The sequence below is a fragment of the Ceratina calcarata genome, unplaced genomic scaffold, assembly GCF_001652005.2.
Source record: "Ceratina calcarata isolate Rehan_Ccalc_2016 unplaced genomic scaffold, ASM165200v1 scaffold131.2, whole genome shotgun sequence".
Classification (NCBI taxonomy): domain Eukaryota; kingdom Metazoa; phylum Arthropoda; class Insecta; order Hymenoptera; family Apidae; genus Ceratina; species Ceratina calcarata.
Genome location: NW_017134152.1, coordinates 37,831 through 61,916, shown reverse-complemented (window position 1 = coordinate 61,916; position 24,086 = coordinate 37,831). Strand labels below are relative to the sequence as shown.

At 36.5% G+C, this 24,086-nt stretch overlaps 1 protein-coding gene across 1 annotated transcript in view; it reads left to right on the top strand.

The window, feature by feature from the left end:
* Positions 1-23,132, top strand: part of LOC108629210 (uncharacterized) — a 124,623-nt gene extending 101,491 nt beyond the window's left edge. Inside the window, exons 5-6 of the mRNA XM_026817221.1 lie at positions 21,435-21,657; positions 23,128-23,132. Of these exons, the coding sequence (XP_026673022.1) occupies positions 21,435-21,657; positions 23,128-23,132 (228 nt within the window). The remainder of the gene's footprint in view (positions 1-21,434; positions 21,658-23,127) is intronic.
* Positions 23,133-24,086: the final 954 nt, after the last annotated feature.

Below are 24,086 nucleotides of genomic sequence, written 5' to 3'. Positions count from 1 at the left end.
CCAGGAGTTTCATGGTAATGACTTTGATAATCGCGTTGCTTTTTGTCAATGGGCATTACAGCAATTGCAAGGGAATAGAAAATTTTTTCATGACGTTCTTTTTACTGGTGAATCTACTTTTACTAATCATGGGCAAGTGAATAGGCATAATATGCATTATTGGTGCACCGAAAACCCAAAATGGCTTAGACAAGTTGAACACCAACGTTTATGGAGCGTAAATGTATGGTGTGGTATCCTTGGTTGTATTATTATTGGACAATTTTTTATTAATGGCACCTTGACTGGACAAAAGTATGCAAATTTTTTAATTGATAAGCTATCAGAACTATTAGAAGACATTTCCATTGCTCAAAAGTTACGAATGTGGTTCCAACATGATGGATGTCCGGCCCATAATTCATTAATAGCCCGACAAGTACTACAACAAAAATTTCCTCAAAGATGGATCGGGCAAGGTTCAGATATTCCATGGCCTGCGCGCTCGCCAGATATTACACCGTTAGATTTTTTTCTTTGGGGCACGGTGAAATCACAAGTTTACGACGAAATTCCCACGACACCGGAAAACATGATGGAACGTATTAAAATTGCCTGTGCTAATATCAGCAGGGAAATAATAATAAACACTACCGAATCATTTATTAATCGCTTAATGAAATGCATCGAAGTTAATGGGCATCATTTTGAACACCTGTTGAAATAAATAATTTCTTTTTTTCATTACTTTTTCTGTTATTTTACCATTTAAATCAATTTCCAAACTTTTATGAAATTTCCACACTCAAGGTCATCTGAAGGTCGTAGTCTCATAGGTCAATGAACTCGCCTTGCCCTTAGCTATGATCGTATGATAACAAAAATATATGGTTCCATTAAAAAAAACACCGATGACCTTGTAATCTCGAAAAAAATGACGTTGATCAAAATTTTTTACCAATCAGAATATGTGCCCCATCGGATACAATAACTTTTTCTGCTAACATTTTTTTCTATCATGAAAAACAAGCGAGATATTTGAGATGCCAGAGTTAGCTGGGACACCCTGTATATATATGTATAGGTAGAAAATTATGTGTTTATATCCTTTGCATCGAAACGCAGCAACTTCGCATTAATTAGGACGCCTGATTCAAATGATTCTTACAAATAAACACAGTGTGCGACAAGCATCACGTTGTGTGGTAGGTGTAACATTACCGAATTAAATAACAACGTGAATCGTATGTATGTTAACATAATTAGATAATAATGTAAAATATTTTATTTGCTCTATAGAACGCTTTAATTTGTTTGAAAAACTCATAATTTCATTTTATAAACTGTAATAACGTATGGTGAACTAAGATTTTAAAAATTCTTAATACGCGCATTTACTTGACTTCAGAATTTTAATACAGCTTAATAAATTTAAAAAATCCGTAGTCTGGTAATTTTAATGTCTTGTATCAAAAGCTTTATATAAATTGAAACGAAATTTATCGACAGACGAAAAACAGTCGAGAAGATCTTAATGCTATAAATTCTCGGCTGACACGGATCCGTAATGCGATACGTCGACGTCAAGGATATCGTTCGACGAGTCCTGCGAGCTTCTCGAAGGGAACATCCTGTATGGAAACACACACCTCCTAAGAATCGAATTTCTCTGCGAGGTCGCACACGAGTTTACTTGGGTGCCGCGAAAGAGCCATACAAACGTCGCTTTTCTCCTTGGGAGCAAACACGGGGAGCTTCTAGAGAACTACAGTGGACTGCGGCGGCCAAGACAAATGGTTAACCGATAGGACAAAGTAGGCCGTGACATGCACTCTGTTTCTTCCATTTGAATTTTCTTCTCTCTTCTCTCCTCCCCTTCACGGTACTCCAAGATTCACGGATTCATTTTTTTATGGACCTGAACATTTTTAACTAGACATTGTGCTATGTTCAATAGTTCAATTGCAGGGAATTTTAAGGAATTTAAAAATTTGTATGAATCATATAATTTAAGAAACATATTCCTGGCAAGTGGATGGATTTTGGAAGACTGTGTTATTCGAATATAAGTAGTGGCTACCTAGATCTGATTTAATACCAGAAGAGTATTAACTTTTTTATTTATTAATTAAAGTCTCATTATTAACGTTTGTATTTATACTCTGTTCCTCGATTGCTTTACACCATTCTTTATTACTATGTAAATACGAACTGCTGCTTCATTTTCGATCTGCATTCTAACAATAATAAACTGTGTACTTCTACTTAAAACGAAGTATACAATAAAATGTCTCAAGAATACATTCTTTTACGCTCCGATTTTCTATAAGTACATAAAGACGTGCATTCTATTAATCAATCAAACTTCTATTGTTAAATATATCCTGAAAATTGAATAAAAAATGTTCTAATTTCTTCTAAAAGAAAATACAACTACAATCAACAAGATGAATCAAGAAAGATAATGTGGGATAAAGAATATTTTGTTTCGTTGAGTTTAAATAATGAATTCATTCTTGTATTTTGACGAATCAAAAATTTATTTATTGGAATTCTACGACTGAATCAATGATGTTACTTTTAATAAGCATTCGTATTGATTGAATCATTAATTGAATTTCGGTGATTGACAACGTGGATTGTCTCCAGTTGTAGAAACTGCCGCTAATATCCCGCAGATCAAACAAATCGACATCGATTAGAGCCGCGGGGTATCTTGTTGACGCGACGCGATTTGATACTGACTATCTCAAATTTACGTACGCTCATATTGGTCGATTCCAGCCCGACAGTGTTGACAATAATGATTCTCTGTCCAATCGGCCTAGACCTCGATACTAATGACTCTTAAATCAAACAAGTTAATGCACCTCGACCATTATCGAATCGTTGCTACAATTATATTCCATCCAAATATTCTAGATTTGTTAAGCGTGCCAATCAAAAGTATCGATTAGATGCCGTAAAGTTAAAATAGTAAAAGCAATATATGTTCTAATAAAGAATTAGGCTTTACTCAATAATATTATATAAATTGTTTAATCTTTTCTTCTGTCCTTAAATTAAATGAAATACTGAATTCTAAGAATATAAAACAACTGAAAGAGAGAGAAATGTACTAATAAGTAGGATCTCCGTTATGTGAACACTTGTCTTTCCATTAATTCATATAATGGATACAAAACTGTAATATCAAATTCTATAATTCATTTTTACTTAAGAATCTATCCTCACGGAAGTTTCACGACTTATTGGACAATTTGTCCACGGTCAACGAGAGGCTGTATCGAGTTTAGGGTACCGCTATTACATACCACGACACGGACGCTGCTCCATTAGCACACTTAAGTCCTCCACAGGATCATTGTTGTCATGTTCAACATCTAGGGAGGTGACCGCAATCACGTTTCATGACTTCGAAGACATCGATATTGGTCCGACAAGGTATGCTATTAGATTTGACAATCCCAGGGTCACGATTATCGTGTTCAACAGCCGGCGGCTAACTATAATTCTACCGTACGATCTGAAATCGATATTGATTTGCACAATGATGATTCGACGTGTTTAATTACTCGTAAATCATCGAGTTTCAGAATTCCATTTGTCGTGCAATGTGTAGTATAAAAGAAAATTGTTGGATCACGTGGGAGAATTAATCAAATTTGTATGCAAAATGTTGTTTGCGTATGTGTCCTCTATCATGATTATATGCGCATAATTTCACTTATTCAATGGTTAAATTAAATTAGATTACAATATTCTGTTATATTCTGTAAGAAAATTATTCTAAGTGAGAAAAAAACTAAATGTGTAAATATATCGATGCCTTTTATTCATATACAGTAATCTCCAGGTATTTGGTCATCGATCGGAACCGGGTTTAGTCACATACAGGGATGCCAGAATGTAGGATTTCTTCTCTTCCCGAGCTCTCCCCACTACTGTATGCTGTTGTATGCTCAATGTGCTCTCCCCACTTACATACATATGGCATTATTAGACATGTCCCCAATGATCATGGATAACGTAAGTGGGGGCAAAAAAAGTAGTGAGGGACAACTCGGGAAGAGGAGAAATCCTACATTCTGGTATCCCTGGTCACATATTCGGAGCGGTGGATTACGTACACAGAATCGCTCATTATTCGAGCGCGCAGTATGGGAAAAAGTAGTGTCGAGTGTGTGAGCGCGACAGCAATTGAGATAAAAGAAGAATAAACATAGAAAGACTCGATGCTGGGAAAGAATGTTTTAGATAAAAGTTGTAGATACTATTGTCACCTGCAAGTAAGGTCCTACACAATTTTCATGTAAGTGCGATATTTTCTGAGTAATCGTCACGAGTATTAAACTGATTCCTCAGCACAGAGAGAAGAATAGGTAAGATTCGAGGCTCGCATCGAACGAGCATTTTCAAGAATTGGTGAGGGTGGCTTGCGCCTATCTTCTATCCTATACCCGAAGATTACTGTAATTCTAACAAGAATACACTGCAATTCTAACTCGATGTGTAAACAATATGAATCTGATCTAACATAGAGTGCAATAAAATTCCAACTCGAGAATTCATGCAATGTGATTCTATTAACCTAAAATTCATCATTAATTTTGGAATCATACTGCACAGAATTTCGAGTTGGAATTTTATCGCACGCTAATTTTGTAGACAGATTCGTATTACGTACATATTTCAGTTAAAATTATAATGTACTGCTGAGTGAGAATTTAATGAATATGAAACGTCGATATCACAATTATTGAGGAATGTCTTTGAGATACGTTTTACAATTAAGTTCTAAGAATTTATGTACGCTGGCATACTCTATGTTGCAACTCGCGTCGCGTTTCTTTTGTATTCGTATCGACGCATTGTTTCTCGGTTTTCTTTTAGCCAACCCTCGAATTTCCTTGTCCGGCGTTTACGGCTACTTCCGTTCGAACTTTGGCCAACTTCGGCCGACTCCGTTTCTTCGTTCCTCCCTCAAAGGCACAAAGTCGCAGCCTTGAGGCGTTTTCGTTCGGAACTAGTTTCCCCTGGAGAAGTTTATGAAAGAACCCGGGAATGGTCAAAGATTCGGGGTCTCTCCTCTCGTCCGGGCAAAGAACGATAAGAATGGAAAATGAACGTCGATGATGGTAATGGATTCAAGTGGAATCATAAAATCGACGATTTCTGAATTGCTGAACGCTAGTACGATCATCCTTGGGAACGGTGAAAATTGTAACCAGCTATTCCTATTCTCGTTCGGAGTAATGACTCGTTGAATGTTGCCCATTTGGATTAAGTGAATCAGTGTTGACGATTCGCACGTACGTCGCACAAATCGAGACTTATTATGCGTTTAACTATACAACAAAATTAGTGACTAAATCATTCATATGACATCAAACCTGTGTACATGTAGATCATTGAATAAACGTTGAACAATGTAAGTTTAACAAACCTAATCAACTTTAATCTTTGGGTTACTAGAGATTCAATATCGGGGAATAAGAATTAAATATTTCTCCCGTTTCAAGTAGTTTTATTGGTAAAAATCAAGTGGAAAACTCTGATCTAGTTGATGTATCCAATACCTTATTGTGACATAATTTTTGTAGAGAATATGGAGTTGATCAGGTGACAGATACTTCGTCGATGTTCGACCCTTCAAAATGAGCCCCGTTCTTTTTTCACAGATTTACTCTTACTACTGTGAAGTACTGTGAACACGGACAGAGTTATCATCAGTTAGGGCGAAATACTTTCTTCATACGTCAATACATAAATATGTGTAGGTCCTCCTACGGGTAACACCTTGGGACCCTTGCAGAAGGAGTAGACACCTGTCTATTCGCTCTGTATTGAATTTGTGAACTTATAACCTAATCTCATCATTTAAGAAATGATTACTTAATAATGAAATGAAACAGACTGATCTAATCTAGCCATTGAATAAATAATTGATGTTATATCATTTACTATAATCTTTACCAAGATCGAATGTTTGTCAGACTTTTTTTACAGACAATGAGCATTTGTAAGTGTCCTAATACTTATGAATGGTGGTACAGGGATAAAGCGATCGCTCAGTTACGAACGACTGGTAAAACGTAATCAATATCATGCTGGGTGAATACCAAAGCGGTCGACTGGAAACTGCTTACAAGCTATCAGTTCAACGATTACTGATAATGGGTCCGGTATTTGAGCCACCGAGTTATATTGTACGGAATTGGGACGCATGTATACACGATGCTCTGTCAGCCGTGTTCCTACCACGAATACTTAATTACATTTTCCTTGATAATTAACCGTTCACGCCCAATGCTATCTTCGTTGTAGAAAATCGATATCTTATCCGTTTATTTTACAATTAAGGAAGAATTTAGTATGAATTAATAAAACACTTGAAAGTGGATACGTCTGGAAATACATATACACACATATACCGAACTCGAGAGTTTTGCAACGTAGCGGGTCCACATACGTTCCTCCATCCGAAGATTAGTTTTTGGGTTGACTCCGACCACAACCATAACTAATATCTGCCCGTTTAGTGCCGGACAGCCTGTGCACCACATGAAGAAAATAATACCATGCGTAGCCGAATGCGTTGGCGCGGCGCGTATAGCCAAGCGTAGTCGCGCGAGGCAGCGCGCAGCGTAAAATAGAAATACGAATGATTTTCTTTTATCGTAATGTATATAATAATGAAATAATTATGTTACAGAACTATAATTCCTTAAATTAATGAAAGACACATGGCAGTCTGGTTTAAACGATTTCGATAAAGACATATAAATTTATATTTTTTTAAAGCAATGTAAGATTAATAACTTATATTATTATTACACTAAAGAAAACAATATTGTGTCCAACATCTATTAACATTTAACCACGTATAACTTCTGTACCGATGAATTCCGATAACTAGTACTTCACACTCTCTTTTCTTTCATCAATTACAATCAGATTATGGAAGAGAATGAAAGATAATTGAGCGCTAATCTATTTTTGCGGGCTCCTTTATGTTCTAAATTTTAGGTGATGATAAAAACTTTCAAAAGATTTAACATTGAGCTAATGTCATGCTAAAAGTTAGAACATACGTCAACACTTCGGAATCTTCATCGTTTAATAACTTTTGAACAAATGTATTCCTAAACTCAAAATTGATTTGTCACAAGTTATTTCACACGTGAATGCAATCAAAATAAATGGTGAATGCAAAAAAGTTTCACGGAATCGAAGTTGAACATAATTTTTGTTTAACATAAATTATTAGAAAGTCAGGATAAAAAAGGAAGAATTCGCATGAGTCACATGCGCTTCATTACAATTGGGATATTTCTTCTTGGAAGATTGACAGTATCGTTACGGGAATCCGTAACATTGAATAATACAAGGAATGTCGAGCCAATTACTTAATCCCCTTAAGCCGCTAGCCGCTCGGTCGACTCGTAAAAGTACCGAGCGAAGGAATACAGAATTGCAGTACGTGCACTGATATAAATTTCTAAATTTAGAAATCACGCTATTTATATTGATCGTAATCGGAATTTGGATCGTACGATTTAATTGTTCAAATGATATATAATCGTGCAAGAAATTCTGGTATCGAATAAGGATGGATTGATCCACCGTTTGCGCAGTTGCGGACAATCGTGGCCACACGATTTCGACTGAGATGGATTTTATTACTTCACGATTCACCGTCGAAGACGCATGACCGTCCTCTTCACAGCAATTGGTAAACCATTCTATGCATTTATAGCCAGAGACTTTATCTGTACAGCGATCGAATAACTGCTAGCAGTAAGTTTAAGACAGAGATACTCTCCGTCACAATTGTCGAGATCAGCGAATCTGAATTTCTCAGTCCGTTGTGCGTCCGCATCGGCGTTCAGTCGAGTTCGACGTACTCGCCTCTCGCAATCGAATAGTTTGCGTTCGTTGCGAACGAGTTAGGGATCTTTTACCGAGATTTAGACTTGGAATGTCAATCTCTTTCCCATTTCGTGACAGAAGATCCTGTTTGAGGCGGCATCGTCCCAATTAAAACGGAGTTGCTTTACGACCAACTTCACAACGTGTTCCCGATCTGCGTTATTCGTTATTGATCGACGTCTACCTATAGCTTTTTTAAGCTGTAGCTTTTTTAAGCCGGAACGGAATGGCGGTTTAGAACGACGTGCTCGCCGCAAACTCGCTCGCGTTCGTCAAAGGATTTCGAGGACTTGCGGATCGAAATCCAGCGTTGAGATAGTTTCCATAAAGAAATTCAACGTTCAAGCAGTTTGTGACTGTTGTTTCTTTGAAAAAAAGGAAGTTATTTCCTGAAAGGAAAGGGACCGGCGTCGAGCACGGCGATTGCTCGCTTCGCCAACGAATTTAAAATCGTTCAGCTCGCACAAGAGAATTAGAGAAATCTATTCTCTTGTCGAGTATAGGTGGTACGAGGAATCTCGCTCCATTGCTTTATTTACAGTCCACTCAAACACCTGCGAGTGGAATCAACTCGCAGGTAGTCTTGTCGATAACACGAGTACTCGTGCATGATCAAGAATTTCGGTTATTCTGTTTAGCGAATAGGAACCGAAAAATCGGGACGAGGAGGATCTCCGTCGTCGGGTCGCCGTCCATTCTTTTTTTTTGAATTATTCATTATAATAAGGGTGCAGGGTTTATCATAAAATATATTGAGTTCTTTTTTTTAAATAAACTTTGCGTCACACATTTACCCGTTTCTCTCATCCAGACTCCCGTTAGGGCTACCTATCTCTAACTTAAATCATTCTTTCACATATTTTGTTCATCAAGTGATTCAATTATTGTCATTAACTAACCTAATTCTTTATTTCTGCTGTCAAACGATGTTAATACTTGCAGACTATACTACTCGATTTTGATGAAGTAACTTATCATTCACTATTTGACAATGACGAAATTGGTTCGAGTTGAAGATCACTTCTGACGCGTCGCGCAACGCCATAGTCGGCTACGCGTAAAAAAGCATCAACAGGTGCAACGAACAATGTTTCACTGCTCCTCGACGACACTCGAGCGTCGCCGATCAAACGTCGCACTACGGGAGGACAAACTCGTCGAGTTAGCTCTGCGTGTCTGAGTGGATTCGACACGGTTTCCTTTTTTGCGCCGCTCCCGCGCGATATTTTCCATCAGCCTAAACTTCGAAAGCTCTTGCTTTAACGAGAAACCGATTTCACCAAATTCCCACCATTTTAGATATTCTTACTCGTACTTCAAGCAAAATCTAGTAAAAATAAACAACTCTATAAAAGTGATATGTGTGTAATTGTTCAATAACTTTTTCTATTTTAATATTTTATTATTATCATGAAATGAATTAGTACCATGAAATTCGGAATGAAAATTTTTTTCGAGTTCGGGCAGGATCCCATAAGTTTAACTAGCACATGAAGTTCGAGTACCCGTAATTATCTTCCTGATCTGATATCTTCCTTCTCTTTTACATGTTCCCTGATCAGTTTTCTCCCTTCTACTCCTCCGGCCTCTTCGTCATCTCTCCCCGCTCTCTTCCAAGCTCTCAGTCTTATTTTGCCTCTCTTCGTTTTTTTCAACACTATACATATGCTCGGGAGTTTGCGTACTTATTGTTAGTCCTAACGCGGATTTTATGTACTTCACCTGCAATTTCTTCGCTTCTTATCTTGCCTTAAAACTTCGCAATTCCACCCCGTACAAAAAATATATAATGTAGAATAAACAATTGTTTACAGGCTCAGTTTTGCAAAACTATGACATTGCCACTTTTTGCACCAATCCACAGATATTTAGCATCAAGTAAAACATTATTATATGTACAATACGGAAAAAGAATCCTTCATTATATTGTTTGCGCTGTATTTGATTGAGATATTAAGGTAACCATTTCGAATTTTTCTTTTGTAAACTGGTAATTAATAATGCGCCACTGATACTTAAAACTCTGCTCACGGGAGATCTAATAAGTTGTCTTTAACACGTCGCCCGGAGGGCGGTTACATCGCGGGACATCCCTTTATTAATACCCGTATATTAAAACTCGCATAAAACTTACCCGGGGCGCTAGAGGCCGCGAATCGATTTACGGGGGGTCACGCGTACATAGACGCGGCCAGTAAATATAATTTATAGCGACGTTAATTATATTTTAATAGCACTTTGCCTGGCACTAGCTTCGCGCGATAATATCGCGCTGTTCGACCCCCTCTCAACACGTTTTATCTCTTAACACGCTTCCTCACTGCACGAAACGTCGAATATTCAACGAATTCCCTTGCGATTTCATTTGTTTCCGCACAAATCAGCCGGCATAAACGTTTTTGTTCCAGTTTTTCTCTTCTCGTTTCAACGTACACGTTCATAAGGTTTTGGTTAATAGCTTCCATGCATTATCAAAAAGACTGATGAATTTTACAAAGTATAGAATTTTGTAATAATTTACAGTAAAAAACGTCATTTGTTAGATTCGACAAAACGTTTTATTCTAACTTGCGACTAAGGAAAGGCTTTCAATGGACAGACCTCGATTTTAATGTGACAAGCATTAAGAACAACTAAAAATGTTAGAATATATATTTTATTTTATCTGCAGTACCCAGGATTAAACCACTAAATTGCTGTCTTGACGCCGGGAATGTAATAAACAAAGCATTTTATTCTTTGTAAATATTAATTTCATATACAATAATATCAACAGGATAATAGACAACGGTTCAAACCCGTTCACGTCTTTATACACGATTCATTATTTTGAGATTTGTAGGATATTTTATAAGTTAGCACCATGGGATGGTGCGCATGCGCTTTCTGTGTTGAGAACTCACGAGTCACACGTTCTTTATTAATACGCTGTCTTATGTTTAACCAAATGTATCATCATAAGTCTTATAAACTAACCATTTATACTTCTTTAATTTAATGACTAACAAGATTATTTATTAATCAACATAAAAACATCATCGTTGCACACGAGAATCGCATACCGCAAATTCGCATGTGTTCAATACTTAAAACCGGTGTGAGATAGAAAACAAAAATTTCAACAAAAATTGATTACACATGGTCTTTAATGTTTCGAAAAAAAATATTAGGATTAAAGAATTTTTTTTAAATATTTAAAAAAATTGATAGCAGTTAACTTCGGAGGATGGTTTCANTTAACTTTTTGATGCACACGATTTCAAAGAGAAACAAAAACCCAAGTTGCACGTTGTTTTTTAAATAACTTTATATGAAACTTCAAATGATATATTAAACCATATGACTATGAATAACTTTAACTTTTCGAGGTGGGTAAAAATAAATCCCATCAAGCATAAAAAGCTAAGCATAAGATGGAACATTTTTTAATCCCAAAGAGTTAAACTTGAGCTACTGCAAATAAAGAAAATACGTATCTAATATTTTTAACTGTTTTTGAAGCTTATGAAATTTCATTAAAATCAGAGTCTGACCATTAAATGACTTCCCTTGCAAGATTTAAGAAAATGTCTCGTATGTTCAATTTGTTTCAAATACATGCTTACCATGTTTTCTTTGTTTTAATGCTCATTAACTGATGTGTACGCGAGAACGTTTCGTCGTAAATTAATTAGTGAGACTCCATACTAAGCAATTAATTATCTAGCTTTTAACAATTCCACACGGCGCTGGCTCTTTTCGTATCGTCGTCGTTCAGGTGCAAATCGGGCTCTGCTGTATTTTTCGCTGCTACGCACTACACCGTGTCGAGATTTCTGCTGACAACGCTTTCTGTTCCGTTTATTCGACCGCGCGCAACCAAATTAACGTAACCTCGTTCCATTAATCGGCCCATTTACACTGCCGCCGCTGTCAAATACGTCGTCATGATTTTGTGCAAGTGGCCAGTAGACGAAAAAAATGCAGCCCATTACGAACCCGCTTTAGACAAGCGATTGAATTTATCGCGCGGGCAAAACAGTATTGCGAAATTTCTGGTTTGGCAGTTTAGGCCGTGGTCAAAAAGTATTTTAAGCTTGGAACGCGACCATCTATTTTAAGAGTTGATCTTCAACCAGTTTCCAAGATTCTTTAGTTTTATTTTATGCGTTGCAATTTTCAAATAAATCCGGTATAATAAAATTAATAAATCATTTAAGAATGTGTAAAAATCAGTCTTAAATTATATACATCAAATATGTACATAGGATGAGCTGCTTAAGGCAAGCTACCTGAGTAATTTCTATATTTGTTGAGATAGAAAGAGATGTCTCAGTCAAAAGTTGTTTAGTTTCGAGGAAGACATTACATGGTGTACATAATTTTTCTGCACATGGAGGTGCTTAGGAGATTTGAAGGTCCACATGGTTTTTCAAATGGAATGGGGTATCTTTTTATACATCAAATGATCGAGCTAACCATTCTTTATAAAAACTTATTGACCTATGTATGTCGAAAAGCTAGTAGTTTAGGAGATATTTCAATTTAAATAATTCTAAAATTCATACTGACATTAGTGATCATTTACAAGAATGGTTCAACGTAATGATCATTTGCATCACAGTATTTTTGAAATCGACGAAGTAAGGACTGGCCTACGTTATTTAATGTATTGTCTGATGTTTTGTACGAATTTTACATTTTGTTATAAAGAATGTTCAGTTGCATCGTCCGATATATAAAAAAATGTCTCATTCCATTTGAAAAAACAAAGTAGATCGTAGATCTTCAGATCTCCCAAGCACCTCCACCTGCAGGAAAGCTATGTACACCATGTAATGTGTTCCTCGAAATCAAATGACTTAGGTGATTCACCCGGTATAACATGGTTTTTTTATTATATTTATTGTGTTCGAGGGAAAAAAATTTCATATTCAATGACCTAATACTTTAACCTTTAGGTATAGTAATATTAAGTATATGTACAATTTTCAATGTAGAAGTTCGATAAATACATAATAAGAGGAGGAACTAATATATATATATATGTAGGAAGTCGTATTTTATCAGAAGTGAAGATAGGAAGTTTCACTGTTCGTCGAGATGTAAATCAATCTCCTATTGTATCCAAGGAATAGAAATATGAGAGGAGAGGTTAGGAACGGTAAGAGATATTATCGTGGACATAGGAGCAAAGCTCAGGTTACTAAAGATATACAGGGTGTCCCAGAACTAGTGTAAGATATTGAAATGGGAGGTTCCTGACGCAATTCTAAACAACATTTTCCTTTGCGAAAAAGTTGTCCGAGGGGTGGTTAAGGAGTTATTAATAAAAAACCCCGACCAATGAGAGCGCTCAGCTGGCGCGAGCTCCGGCTCGGGAGCGTTGGCTCGCGGCCGGACGCTTGGCTTTTGACGCGTGAACAAGCGCTCTGCTTAATACGAAGCGGTTTAAGAAAATAACGAATAATAACATTACACTTTTTCTTTTCGAACCCGTTTGAAATAAAAATAATCGTACAGTGCAGAGTATAAAGTAAAAGTGAAAAAGAAGACGTAAAATAGAAAGAATTAACAGTGAGAAAGGGACTGTGATCGCGGAAGGAAGAGAACAGCAAGTGCAGGTCATTGACCTGCTCTGAACATCAGCTGTGGCCGACCATCTGTTTTACCTACGAGCGGTAAAAATCGGTACTCTGACCCACTGACCATGATTCCTCGGAGCATGTGCTGCGGTTGAATGGGTATGTCTAATCTGTACAGTAAAATGTATTAATTGCTATTTATTTCCTTGCATTGTCATTCATGTAGTTTATTATTCGTTATTTTCTTAAACCGCTTCGTATTAAGCAGAGCGCTTGTTCACGCGTCAAAAGCCAAGCGTCCGGCCGCGAGCCAACGCTCCCGAGCCAGAGCTCGCGCCAGCTGAGCGCTCTCATTGGTCGGGGTTTTTTATTAATAACTCCTTAACCACCCCACGGACAAATTTTTCGCAAAGGAAAATGTTGTTTAGAATTGCGTCAGGCACCTCCCATTTCAATATCTTACACTAGTTCTGGGACACCCTGTATATAATGTATTCAGGCGCGGGTACGGTGAACGCGTATCGTATATCCCGCAAGCTCAATAAATTTGAAAATTCGATCGCCATTCATGCGTCTCTATCGTCGGTGATTTTGAATTTTATAGAAGAATAAGTCTTGATACATTTATTTATTATACTTCAGTTCTATCTGTCCGTTCCATCCATTTTATTCTACATCATAATTTAACCAGAGAATACCGAGGTGCGAAAATGAATTTCAGTTGTATATTTAACTTTTAACCCTTCTCTATTTCCCCCCATTTTCCCCTTCTTCATTTCACTAAACGATTTGCTGTTTTTATTACTATCAAATAAATTATGTTATTATGAACAATTTTACAGAGGATGCAGCAGATATCAGTTGCTTTATGCAAACAATTTCACAAGTACAATGCAATTTATTCAGTATTTTGAAATACTTCTTCAAATCAATTTTATAATCGAGGAATAAATCAAATGAGAGTTAAATAGTCGTAAAGTGTTTTCGTTAGGAATACAAGATCGTGTTTCAAAAACGTAGATAGGTCGAGTTTTCGTGGAAGTTTGAAAGGCAACAGCCGAGTGTCTTGGTATAAACTCGTCTGGTCAGAAGAAGCGTAGTGACCTCAGGCCACGTGGTCGTCTCTGCAACTTAAGCAGCGCCAGAACCTACCTGCGCATAGATGAACAACTGCTAAGCTTCGCTTTTGAAAATACTCGCACTCGAAGAAACACGGCCGGAGATGTTCCGGTGAAGAAATACGGTGAAGATAGGATTCTCCTCGGCTTAGAATTACCTATACGCGCGTGTATCTACAGACTGTCCTGGATTAAGCGTGTGTCTGTGTATCCTAGAGCCACCGGGGCCGCGTAATGCTGTTATACACACGAGGATCGGGAGCATATGTAGGTAGACGTGTATAACGAACGTGGTCAATATGTACGTTTGCAATTCATCTCTGCATCTCTGCATCTCTGCATCTCTATGTACTATGACAGAAGCGTGCATATGTATGCTGTTAAATCACCGTTAGGCATTTCAGAAGTTCTTGCAAAAAAGATTGATGATTGAAATCAGTGATTGAAAGTAATATCTGTTAGAAGTCAATTTGATGCAATCTTGATTATGAGGTTCAAATCTCTGGCTTGATAATAAATACCAATTTTTGAAGTCGATATAAGATATTTTAATTACCGCATTAACAATTAACGATGAAATTTTTCCCTAAATCTCTATTCGAATTATTCTAAATTTAATTAACAATTAAAATTCAATCATTAATTTGAATTTCTTCCAATTAAATTAATTAAATAATGTTTATTCTTTATTATCCAAATCCGAATAAAAAACCAAACGTTAAATACCAACTAATAATTCTAACATACAGATTCCTTCTGTTTCTTTATTTTGTAATGTATAGACATGGACGAAGAATTAAAGCTTATTTATATATATTATTATTAAAATATCCATTGATTTTCTTTTTATTAGAAATTTTTCTAACCAATTGTTTGACGATTTATCAATGATTTTTAACCTTCTATGTATAGACTCACACATCCATTTAAACTGTTACTGTATTTGAAAATTTACTGAGCAACTATGAGGCAGAGAAAAGAGGAAACAAATAACATGGGAAAAAACGATGCCGTCGTGCAAACTGTTTACAAAGATTGTAATCCTCGTGAGAAGCTTATCGGACGAGACAACGTGCTGCTACAACACTTCTCGTGCGTGCTCTCGTCGGTACATAACGTTGCACAGCTAGATAGACAAAATAAATGTACTCGACAACGCTTGTCAACAGCTGCAACGTATCCGAAAAAAATGCTAATTCCCTTGTTACGTTCTGATAGCCCTGCGAGATGCTTCGATTCAGAGTAGAAAATATATTTTCACAATATGCTTCTCTTTTTTGTTAACTAAATTCAGTATTGATAAAGAATATTTTATAAGCTAGGGTAGTTAAAAAGATATCCAATGTTGTCTGTGTTGTCAAGCTTTGTAGTTAACATTTGCATGTTATGTTTGTTGTTATAATAAAGAAGAATAATAACAGAAATATATTCTAACATTCAACAATTAATGTATTTTTAAATTATATCTCAATGTAATCAAGCATAAATTAGACGAAATCATGAGACAATGAGATGCTCAATTGTAATCATGAACATTGGTGCGAAAAGGTTGAGTCGAGGAACAATTTTGGCGGACGATTTTGACGGTAGATGGAGATTGCCAGAAACGAAATTGCACGTGGAGAAGGTACAATCCCACGGGATAAACAGACGGTCTTGCTGACCTTTCAGGGCTCCGAGATAAATCGACTGAAGATCGACGGAAAGCGCTCCGCTCCGCGAACCGTTAGGTATTATTTAGGGAAATTCATAGCGCACGTATTGTTCAGAGGAATCCGTCCATTGTTTCACCGCTGTAACCCAGGGCTCTTTTACGATATTTCCTTGATGAAGATTAATAACCTCCCTTTATTTTTTCCTTTTCCCAATAATTTCTGATAAAATGTTACATGAAAAGAATTCCAAAATTAAAAGTACATCTGTTGTAAGAACGATCGCCAGTGTATCGAAGGAATCTTCATCACATTGTTTATAAAATACATAATATATAACCACACGCACGCACGCGAGCCTGCATACCCACACACACACAATAAAGAACCTAACTTAATCTCATACTCATTCATAACTAACTCGTGCATAAAGTGGTTCTAGATTGAGATTACACATGGGACTCATAGGATTTGTAAGTCCCACGAAAGACATGAAGTGAAGATAAATAGAAAGTTTCTGAGGATTAATCTAGTTTTGGAAAGAGCTCTCATGCGTGAATCGTTTGCATACAGTATTGTCAGCACAAAGGGTATACATGCATATTGGTATATAAAGCAACTGTGGAGAACTTATTGTTAGAGTGATACTGGCAACGTATAAGGGGCACTAGAACCCCACAGTGGGTCGACTATACTAGCTTATGACTAGCAAACTATGTGCTATAAATTACGTACGCAAACGTACATTTACGGTGAGTTATGTGCCTGCGCTGGAATGCATAAAGGAACACATATGTATGTAAACGGAAATTCATTATGTAGCGAGTAGAAAAACATACTAATAGAATGAGTACAATTTGTAAGATGAATCTGTAAGAAAATCATGATAACCTAATTTGTTTTGTACTTCATTTATACTATATGTAACTATTATGCTCATTTATACTATGTGTACTTATATCGCATACGTATTTCTAAAGTGACACAAGTCGAAAATTAATGTGTTGGAAAAATCGGGAAATCTACTAGTAAGCTTAACAAAAAATAATTACATAAGCAGTTTAACGAATAACAGTTTTCAAACACGTTTATAACACTTATATACCACAAGATTCGATACTCAACTGCTAATGTATCACTCTTGCCGAACCAGTGGAGGTAGCTTCAAGACAAGAAGAGATGATAGTAGTGCTTTATAGTGGGTGGAATTTGAAGCTAATTTTGTACACTATTGGTGTTTAGTAAAAGGCTGTTTATCTAATTCTTGAATGGTGATAACTCAAAGTACAGGTTTTTGACTTGTGTCAGTTTAAAAAATCTATGTGCGATATATTTATGAATTTCTAGAAATTTTGTAAAATTGAGTCAAATATACTAATCATCGACACATTAAATATTTATAATATGTGTATAATTTAATAAAATATATAAAACACACAGAAGGCATATTTTATCCAACAATGTACAAAGATCATTAGAATGTTGCGTATAATTTAAGAAAGTGTTGAATACATGGAAAAAAATGATCTAATCGAAGTAAGCCGTTACTAAGATTTGCTGATCTCAAGGAATGGAAACCGCAAGTGCACGAGGAGCAAGAAATTATTGAAACAAAAGGGAGCGAGAAACCCTTCTCTCTTCGAAGGAGGAAGATCAGAATGGAAAGTGAGAGAAATGAAGCGTAGCGATGAAGTAACTGTGAAAACAGGCGGGAATGCTTGCAAGAGGCGAAACAAAAGCAGCGGTACGACGTGAATAGAGACACGACAAGGAACCGGGGAATAAATAGTGCGAAATAAAAGAAGTGAATTGTCTGACTTTGTTCTCCTCGAGATACAGTTGAGGAGCTAGTCACGTGACTTTTAAAAAATTTAGTAGGTAAATTTATCACATCTTTTTTCTGTTTTACTGAATTGACAAAAGCAATACAAAATACAGGTTTACTCCTGCTTAATAATAATATAATACTGCGTTGTATGCGAATGCGTGCATTTAGGTACACATAATTCGTAGAATTCTGAACTCTGAATCAATTTATATTGTAACTTATACATTATATTAACTTGTGTAATGTAACATAATCCAATGACGTTTCTATGCATGTACAACATCGTATATGTTTTAAACCATATTTCTCATGAAACGCCTTCTTTAAAGGAGTACTTACGTTGGCTGGGTTGGCTTAAAAGATTTCCTTGAAATACTTGAACGAAAGGATCCTCGACAAGAGTAACGAAATTTTATAGTCTCCGCCTGAATTTTAAAAGATATAACAAAAATTCATTTAATTTGTTACCGCATCTATTAAAAGCCTTACAAAATCTTATTCTTCAATAATAAAGTATATTGAACATGCACATGTACTTGATCCCAAAACTATTTCTGGAATTATCAACCGAAACTCATCCACGTCATTTTCTTCCAACGAATAAAGGATTATGGACCTTAAAAGGCGATGGTCCTGCGAACCCTTAGAGAATATAGGAGATAATCACAGATTTGGCATTGTGTCATCTTAACTTTTGTCTGACGGTTCGCTCGAAGGGGACTCTTATCTAGTCGACTATCTGTTGACCATCCGTCGCTGAACTTATCTCCGTAGATATCGTACGAATGTCTTTCCGAGAACGATGCGGCCCGAATTTTTCGGCAACGAATCGCGTTCTCTCAAAATTTCGAAGAAAACGCGATAAGATCGCGGCGCTGGTGAATCCGGGGGAATGATCGCTGTCACGTCGGCAGACTTCGTGGAAACGAGCCTGCGAGTTCGTTAACGATTCCAATCGTAGATTGAACATCGTGCCAATCTCAAAGAAACTTCAAGTTTTTTTTTCAGTCACATAATTGGAACGGACGATCGGAAGTAAATAGAACGAAATTTGTGATATTTTAATACATTAACATACCAGATATTTTTATCCCTATTGCAAATATAGGTCACGTAATATCTGTGTTGTCTAGACTGTTGATTTTTATGCAATCTAAAACTATTCTGATCTGTAATAGTAATATCGAAATGTTGGGTATGCAAGATCGTTTTTTAGCTGTACAACCCTTAAAAATATTTTTTCCTCGTAAAAAGAAAAAGGAGAAGAATGCAGAGGACTATACCTCGGTTGTAATTTCCTCTCGCGTTCTCAGGCGTTTCTAGGGCGCGCGGAATTTTCTACAGGATATGCGTGTCAAACCGTTACAAAGAGAGCAAATATTTACATGCGGCTGACTCGGGATGTCCAATTATCGTATCCCGAAGCGTTTTATCTCGCGCGCTAACTTCTCGACGATATGCAAAGCGGCTCTATTAATTTTCCACTACGTCGGGAACGCGCGAGGTAACGTCTGTATACGGCTACCCTTGAAATTTGCAACCCAAGTACGTGGCCCTTGCGCGAATGAAAATTCAAATCTGCTGCATTATGGAACGCGTTTCAATTAATTTTTAATGGCGTATTACAAGCGGCAGCTGCCAAAGCGCGGTCGCGTTGTACTTGAAATTCGAGCCACCCTCCCTTCCCCCGGGTGTTAACATAAATTGTAGTTATATTAACTTTCCTGCTCATACAGTGTCTTATTCCATTTCCAAAAAGATTCTAAATTAACTACAGATTTGATGTATTTACAGAAAAAATGTAATGTGCACATTACACAAAGATTCCATTTTATGTATAAAAATATACAAAATATCAAAAGCTGGGCGTATGCTCAAACGGTAAAGGAAAAAATTGCTATACGATATGCATTTTTTCAAGTATATCATAAGTAAATATTTTATTTTGCATAAAAATCTGCAGGGCAAATATAAGATGTACATTTTACGAACGGTGTGTTTTAACTTTCCACAACCCTGCTAGATTTCCAGTTTAAAAGAACGATTGTTGAAAAAGACAATACGACGCCTTTGAGGCTAGTAATAAGAGACAGTAGAATAGCACGAAATTTGAAACCTCGGTCAAACGGGCGTGCGAATAGCTAACTAAATGTCGTTTGGATAATTACCCACACGACACGTGAACGAACCATATTATATGCTATTCTAATTACATGGCATCGTTTAATGGGAAACCTTTAACAAGGCTTTGTAGTCTACCTCCACGAGCTTCACAGATTATACGATTTTCAGCAGTCTTGCCTTACAAAAAGAAATATTCATTTATTTTATTCTAGTTTCAATCATTTTATTATTCAAATACTGCTTGCTTGGATATTTTATATGGTGGAAATAAATAAGATGTGCCGTTACGTAGTTGTTACGTAGTTGATTGGAACAGTCACACCATATTTTTTTACTCATTGATTGTATTTTGCGTTAGAAGAATGGAAGTAAAAGAGTATTGAAAATGAAAATTAATTTTTAACTTAAAAAAAAACTCTAAATTACATTTTGTAAATTTATTTAAAAATTTTATAACACTCTTAAGAATTACCAGTTTTTAAATTGACGTTTCCCCGACCACAAGCTTTAATTTGAGTCATAAACGAAGTAAATCTGTTCATTATTAACGAAATTATGAACGATCGAAGTTAAACATCATTTTTCACTGGGATACAATTTTTTTAACTGTCCAAGAGTTGATTCGAAGTCGATTTTCATCACTTAAAGATCGATATAGTTAAAACTGTTAAATAGAATGAATTAAACTAGTGAGTTCAAGATATAATTTGATCCGCGAGCGAAGTAAATTTGGTCATTATTAATGAAATTATATAATTTTTTTGCATCACTGATAGCTTTAGAAACTGATGATAGGAAATATTCAATTTTTTAATATTACCATTCCGATTTTTACTACTTTTGATAGCGTAGCCTAGCATTTTTGTCGGTATCATTAGTTTTTATTTTTGCGAACAATAAGTAGTGATTCCTTACTTAATATGGCCGCCGTATGGAATGTGCAGTAGGTGACGAAAATTACATCACCAAAAGAATGTATCTTATGTATTTCCACCATGGATATTTTATATTATTTTGTACATTTATTTTTGCTTATATTCACTTCTGTTAAATGTATATATATATATCATGGTAGATGGTGTAAATCGTGCTGAAAAAAGACTAAAGTCGCAGTGAATTCGCTAATAATAAATGTTTGCATATTATTATTTGCGAACCACTGTTGCTTGCGATCAAACGATGGAATAACTGTGAAAGGTTATTCGATCGACTGAAAGCACGTTTTTCTACTTTACAGATGACGTTGCAGGTTTCCTGGGTCCGGCACAGGGACGTGCATCTGCTGACCCTCGGCCGTTACACGTACACGAACGATCAACGATTCAGGCCGATTCATAACGCTCAGACGGACGATTGGACGCTCGAAATCAAGTACCCGCAGATTCGGGACAGCGGTTTCTACGAGTGCCAGGTGTCCACGCCTCAGCACATGAGCCACATCGTGCACCTCAACGTGATTGGTGAGTCTCTTTTCATATTTCGCGTGTTTGCCAAAATCTGCTACTATCCATCTTACAGCTCTCACTATTATACGATTTCTTTATTGTTCATAAGAATTCAATTCATACATGGATTATGTATAGTTTGTAAAGTCATATCGGTGTATGATTTATATTGTGTAAATACTGTAGTCACATATCTAACTTATTTACACATACTATAGGAATTCCTTATCGTGTGATTATCACTTAAGTAGGTTGTGACGGTAATACACGGCTCGACGAAAGCATCGTATCATCTCGAACGATTTTAATTAAACGAGGATCTAATTACAACAATCTCTACGCAACAATTAGTTAATTCTAATCTGAAGCTGGCCCAGTTTCACGGCCATTGCGCGATATTTAATCCCGAGCTTAAATTCTGGCCTGGTGCCCATTGAACACTGGTTGATACCGATTTCGAGTTTAAGCCGCGGATTCGAACAAGGGTTTGATTGGGCGAGATTACTTCGTCCGGACTTTGGATCACGGAACTGGTTTAAACTCTCTGTTTTCTGTCCCTCGCGATACTGATACCGACACACGCGAGGCACACTAATCGTTCCTGCTATGTCTCCTTAATCAGTGCGATAGATAATCGTTCGGAGCTTAACTCAGTATCCCTGTATGTGTCAAAAGCTTGTTTCTACTCATTGTAATTATAAATAATAAAAAGAGTAATCAGTGTAAATCATTGCATTCCTTTTTACGAGGCAATAAAATGAAATTATAATAATACGAGTATGAGGCATTTATTGTACATATGTCTAGATAGATAATGTTGTATAATTATAATGAACATTGAAAGAAGACATGTAGTATACAGAAAAAAACTGTTTTGATTTTCACTTTCATTGCATCAGGCATAGGCTGTTATATTGAAATCAGAAACTGATAGGAAATGCATGTATATGTAAAACTGATCGCTAAGATGATAAAGAAATGTAATGTGACCATACTGGACCGTCAGGCTAATGAAAAATAATGCCCGTATCCTCATTAGCGTTTTCATTAACCTTCATTAGCAACAGCCAGTGCGTTCTCCGGTTACGTGACTGTATTAAAGGCAAAAATATAGACAATGGAATTACATTGTGTCAGAATTATGCACATGACATAAAATTATCGTTTTCTTGAGAAGAATAAGAGAATTTTGATGGCATCCCGATGTACCAAGATATCAAACTTAATTCGAAATTATCATTATTATGTGGTAAACCTTTTGAACTGACGAAAACAATTTAATCCTCCGCAATTTGAGTCTTTCTTATCATCTTAAAAGAGATATGTCTAAAATGTGATCCATATTCAAAATCTTGGATCTTTGAAAGAATTTGTAAAAGACGTTACAAAATTAATGACAAAAACGTTGATTTCCTGGTTGAATCGTTTAAGACGCATTAAACCTCATTCTGTATTCTGTATTTAATGTATAACTTTTGTTCGCAGATTAATAATAATAAAGTAAATAACAATTTCTAACGCGAAAGTAAAAGTTTATTTGGTTATTGAATAGCACAGCGTGGTAGATGATCGCAGAATAACTCTAATAAATCGTGTTCTGAAAAATCGATGAGTAACGCGTTCTCGCTCTAGCTGCTTCCTATTTACACGGTGACTACGAGCGTACTGATCTAATTGCGCAGGGCGCCTTGCTTCCTTCGCTTAGAAAAACGGTAGGACGAATTGTTCCAATCCGTCGCGTCATAATCGCAATATGGCGAAGGAGGGATTTTCAAAATGCGAAAAACATCTATACTGATGATACTATGACAGCTTAGTTACAATAGTAACAAACCTTTTTAATCAACAACAACAATCTAACTCTCTGTGAATTGTACCTTTCTTATTATCTTAGAAAAGGTGGGTATTTTATTATGTCAGTTAAGGGTTTAATATAATCCATTTTCAAAATTCTGGATTTTGTTTAAAAATTTGTAGAGGACGTCACAAAGTTATTGACAAATTTGGTGTTGAAATCCTGGTTGAATCGTTTAATCTCGGCGAGTAAGAAACAATTTTAGGGATTTCCATTAGTTTACGCGGTGGGTGAGGGGTAGTGGCGCGCAATCTGGCCTAAAGCTCGAAGACGCGGGTCCAGGCTTTTAAGGCTCGCGATCCATTATAATGCTCCCAATGCCGGTATTACTTCCAAGCTTTTAATATCATTGTTTTCCTGACCCGTACCCAATTCGAGTATTTCCCACGAACGCGGCGTGACTCGCTTTCGCGGTCAAAATTAAAATCTTCTTTGTGCGAGCAATTTCCCGTGTACAGTATTCGGCTGAAGCGGATAACAAACGGCGAAAGCATTGAAGAGATTCCTGTTTCTCTCTCTCCGCGCTCACTGTTCTCTTGCGCCTCGTGTACTCTCACTTCACCGGCTTTTCTCTTCTCGCTGTCTTCGC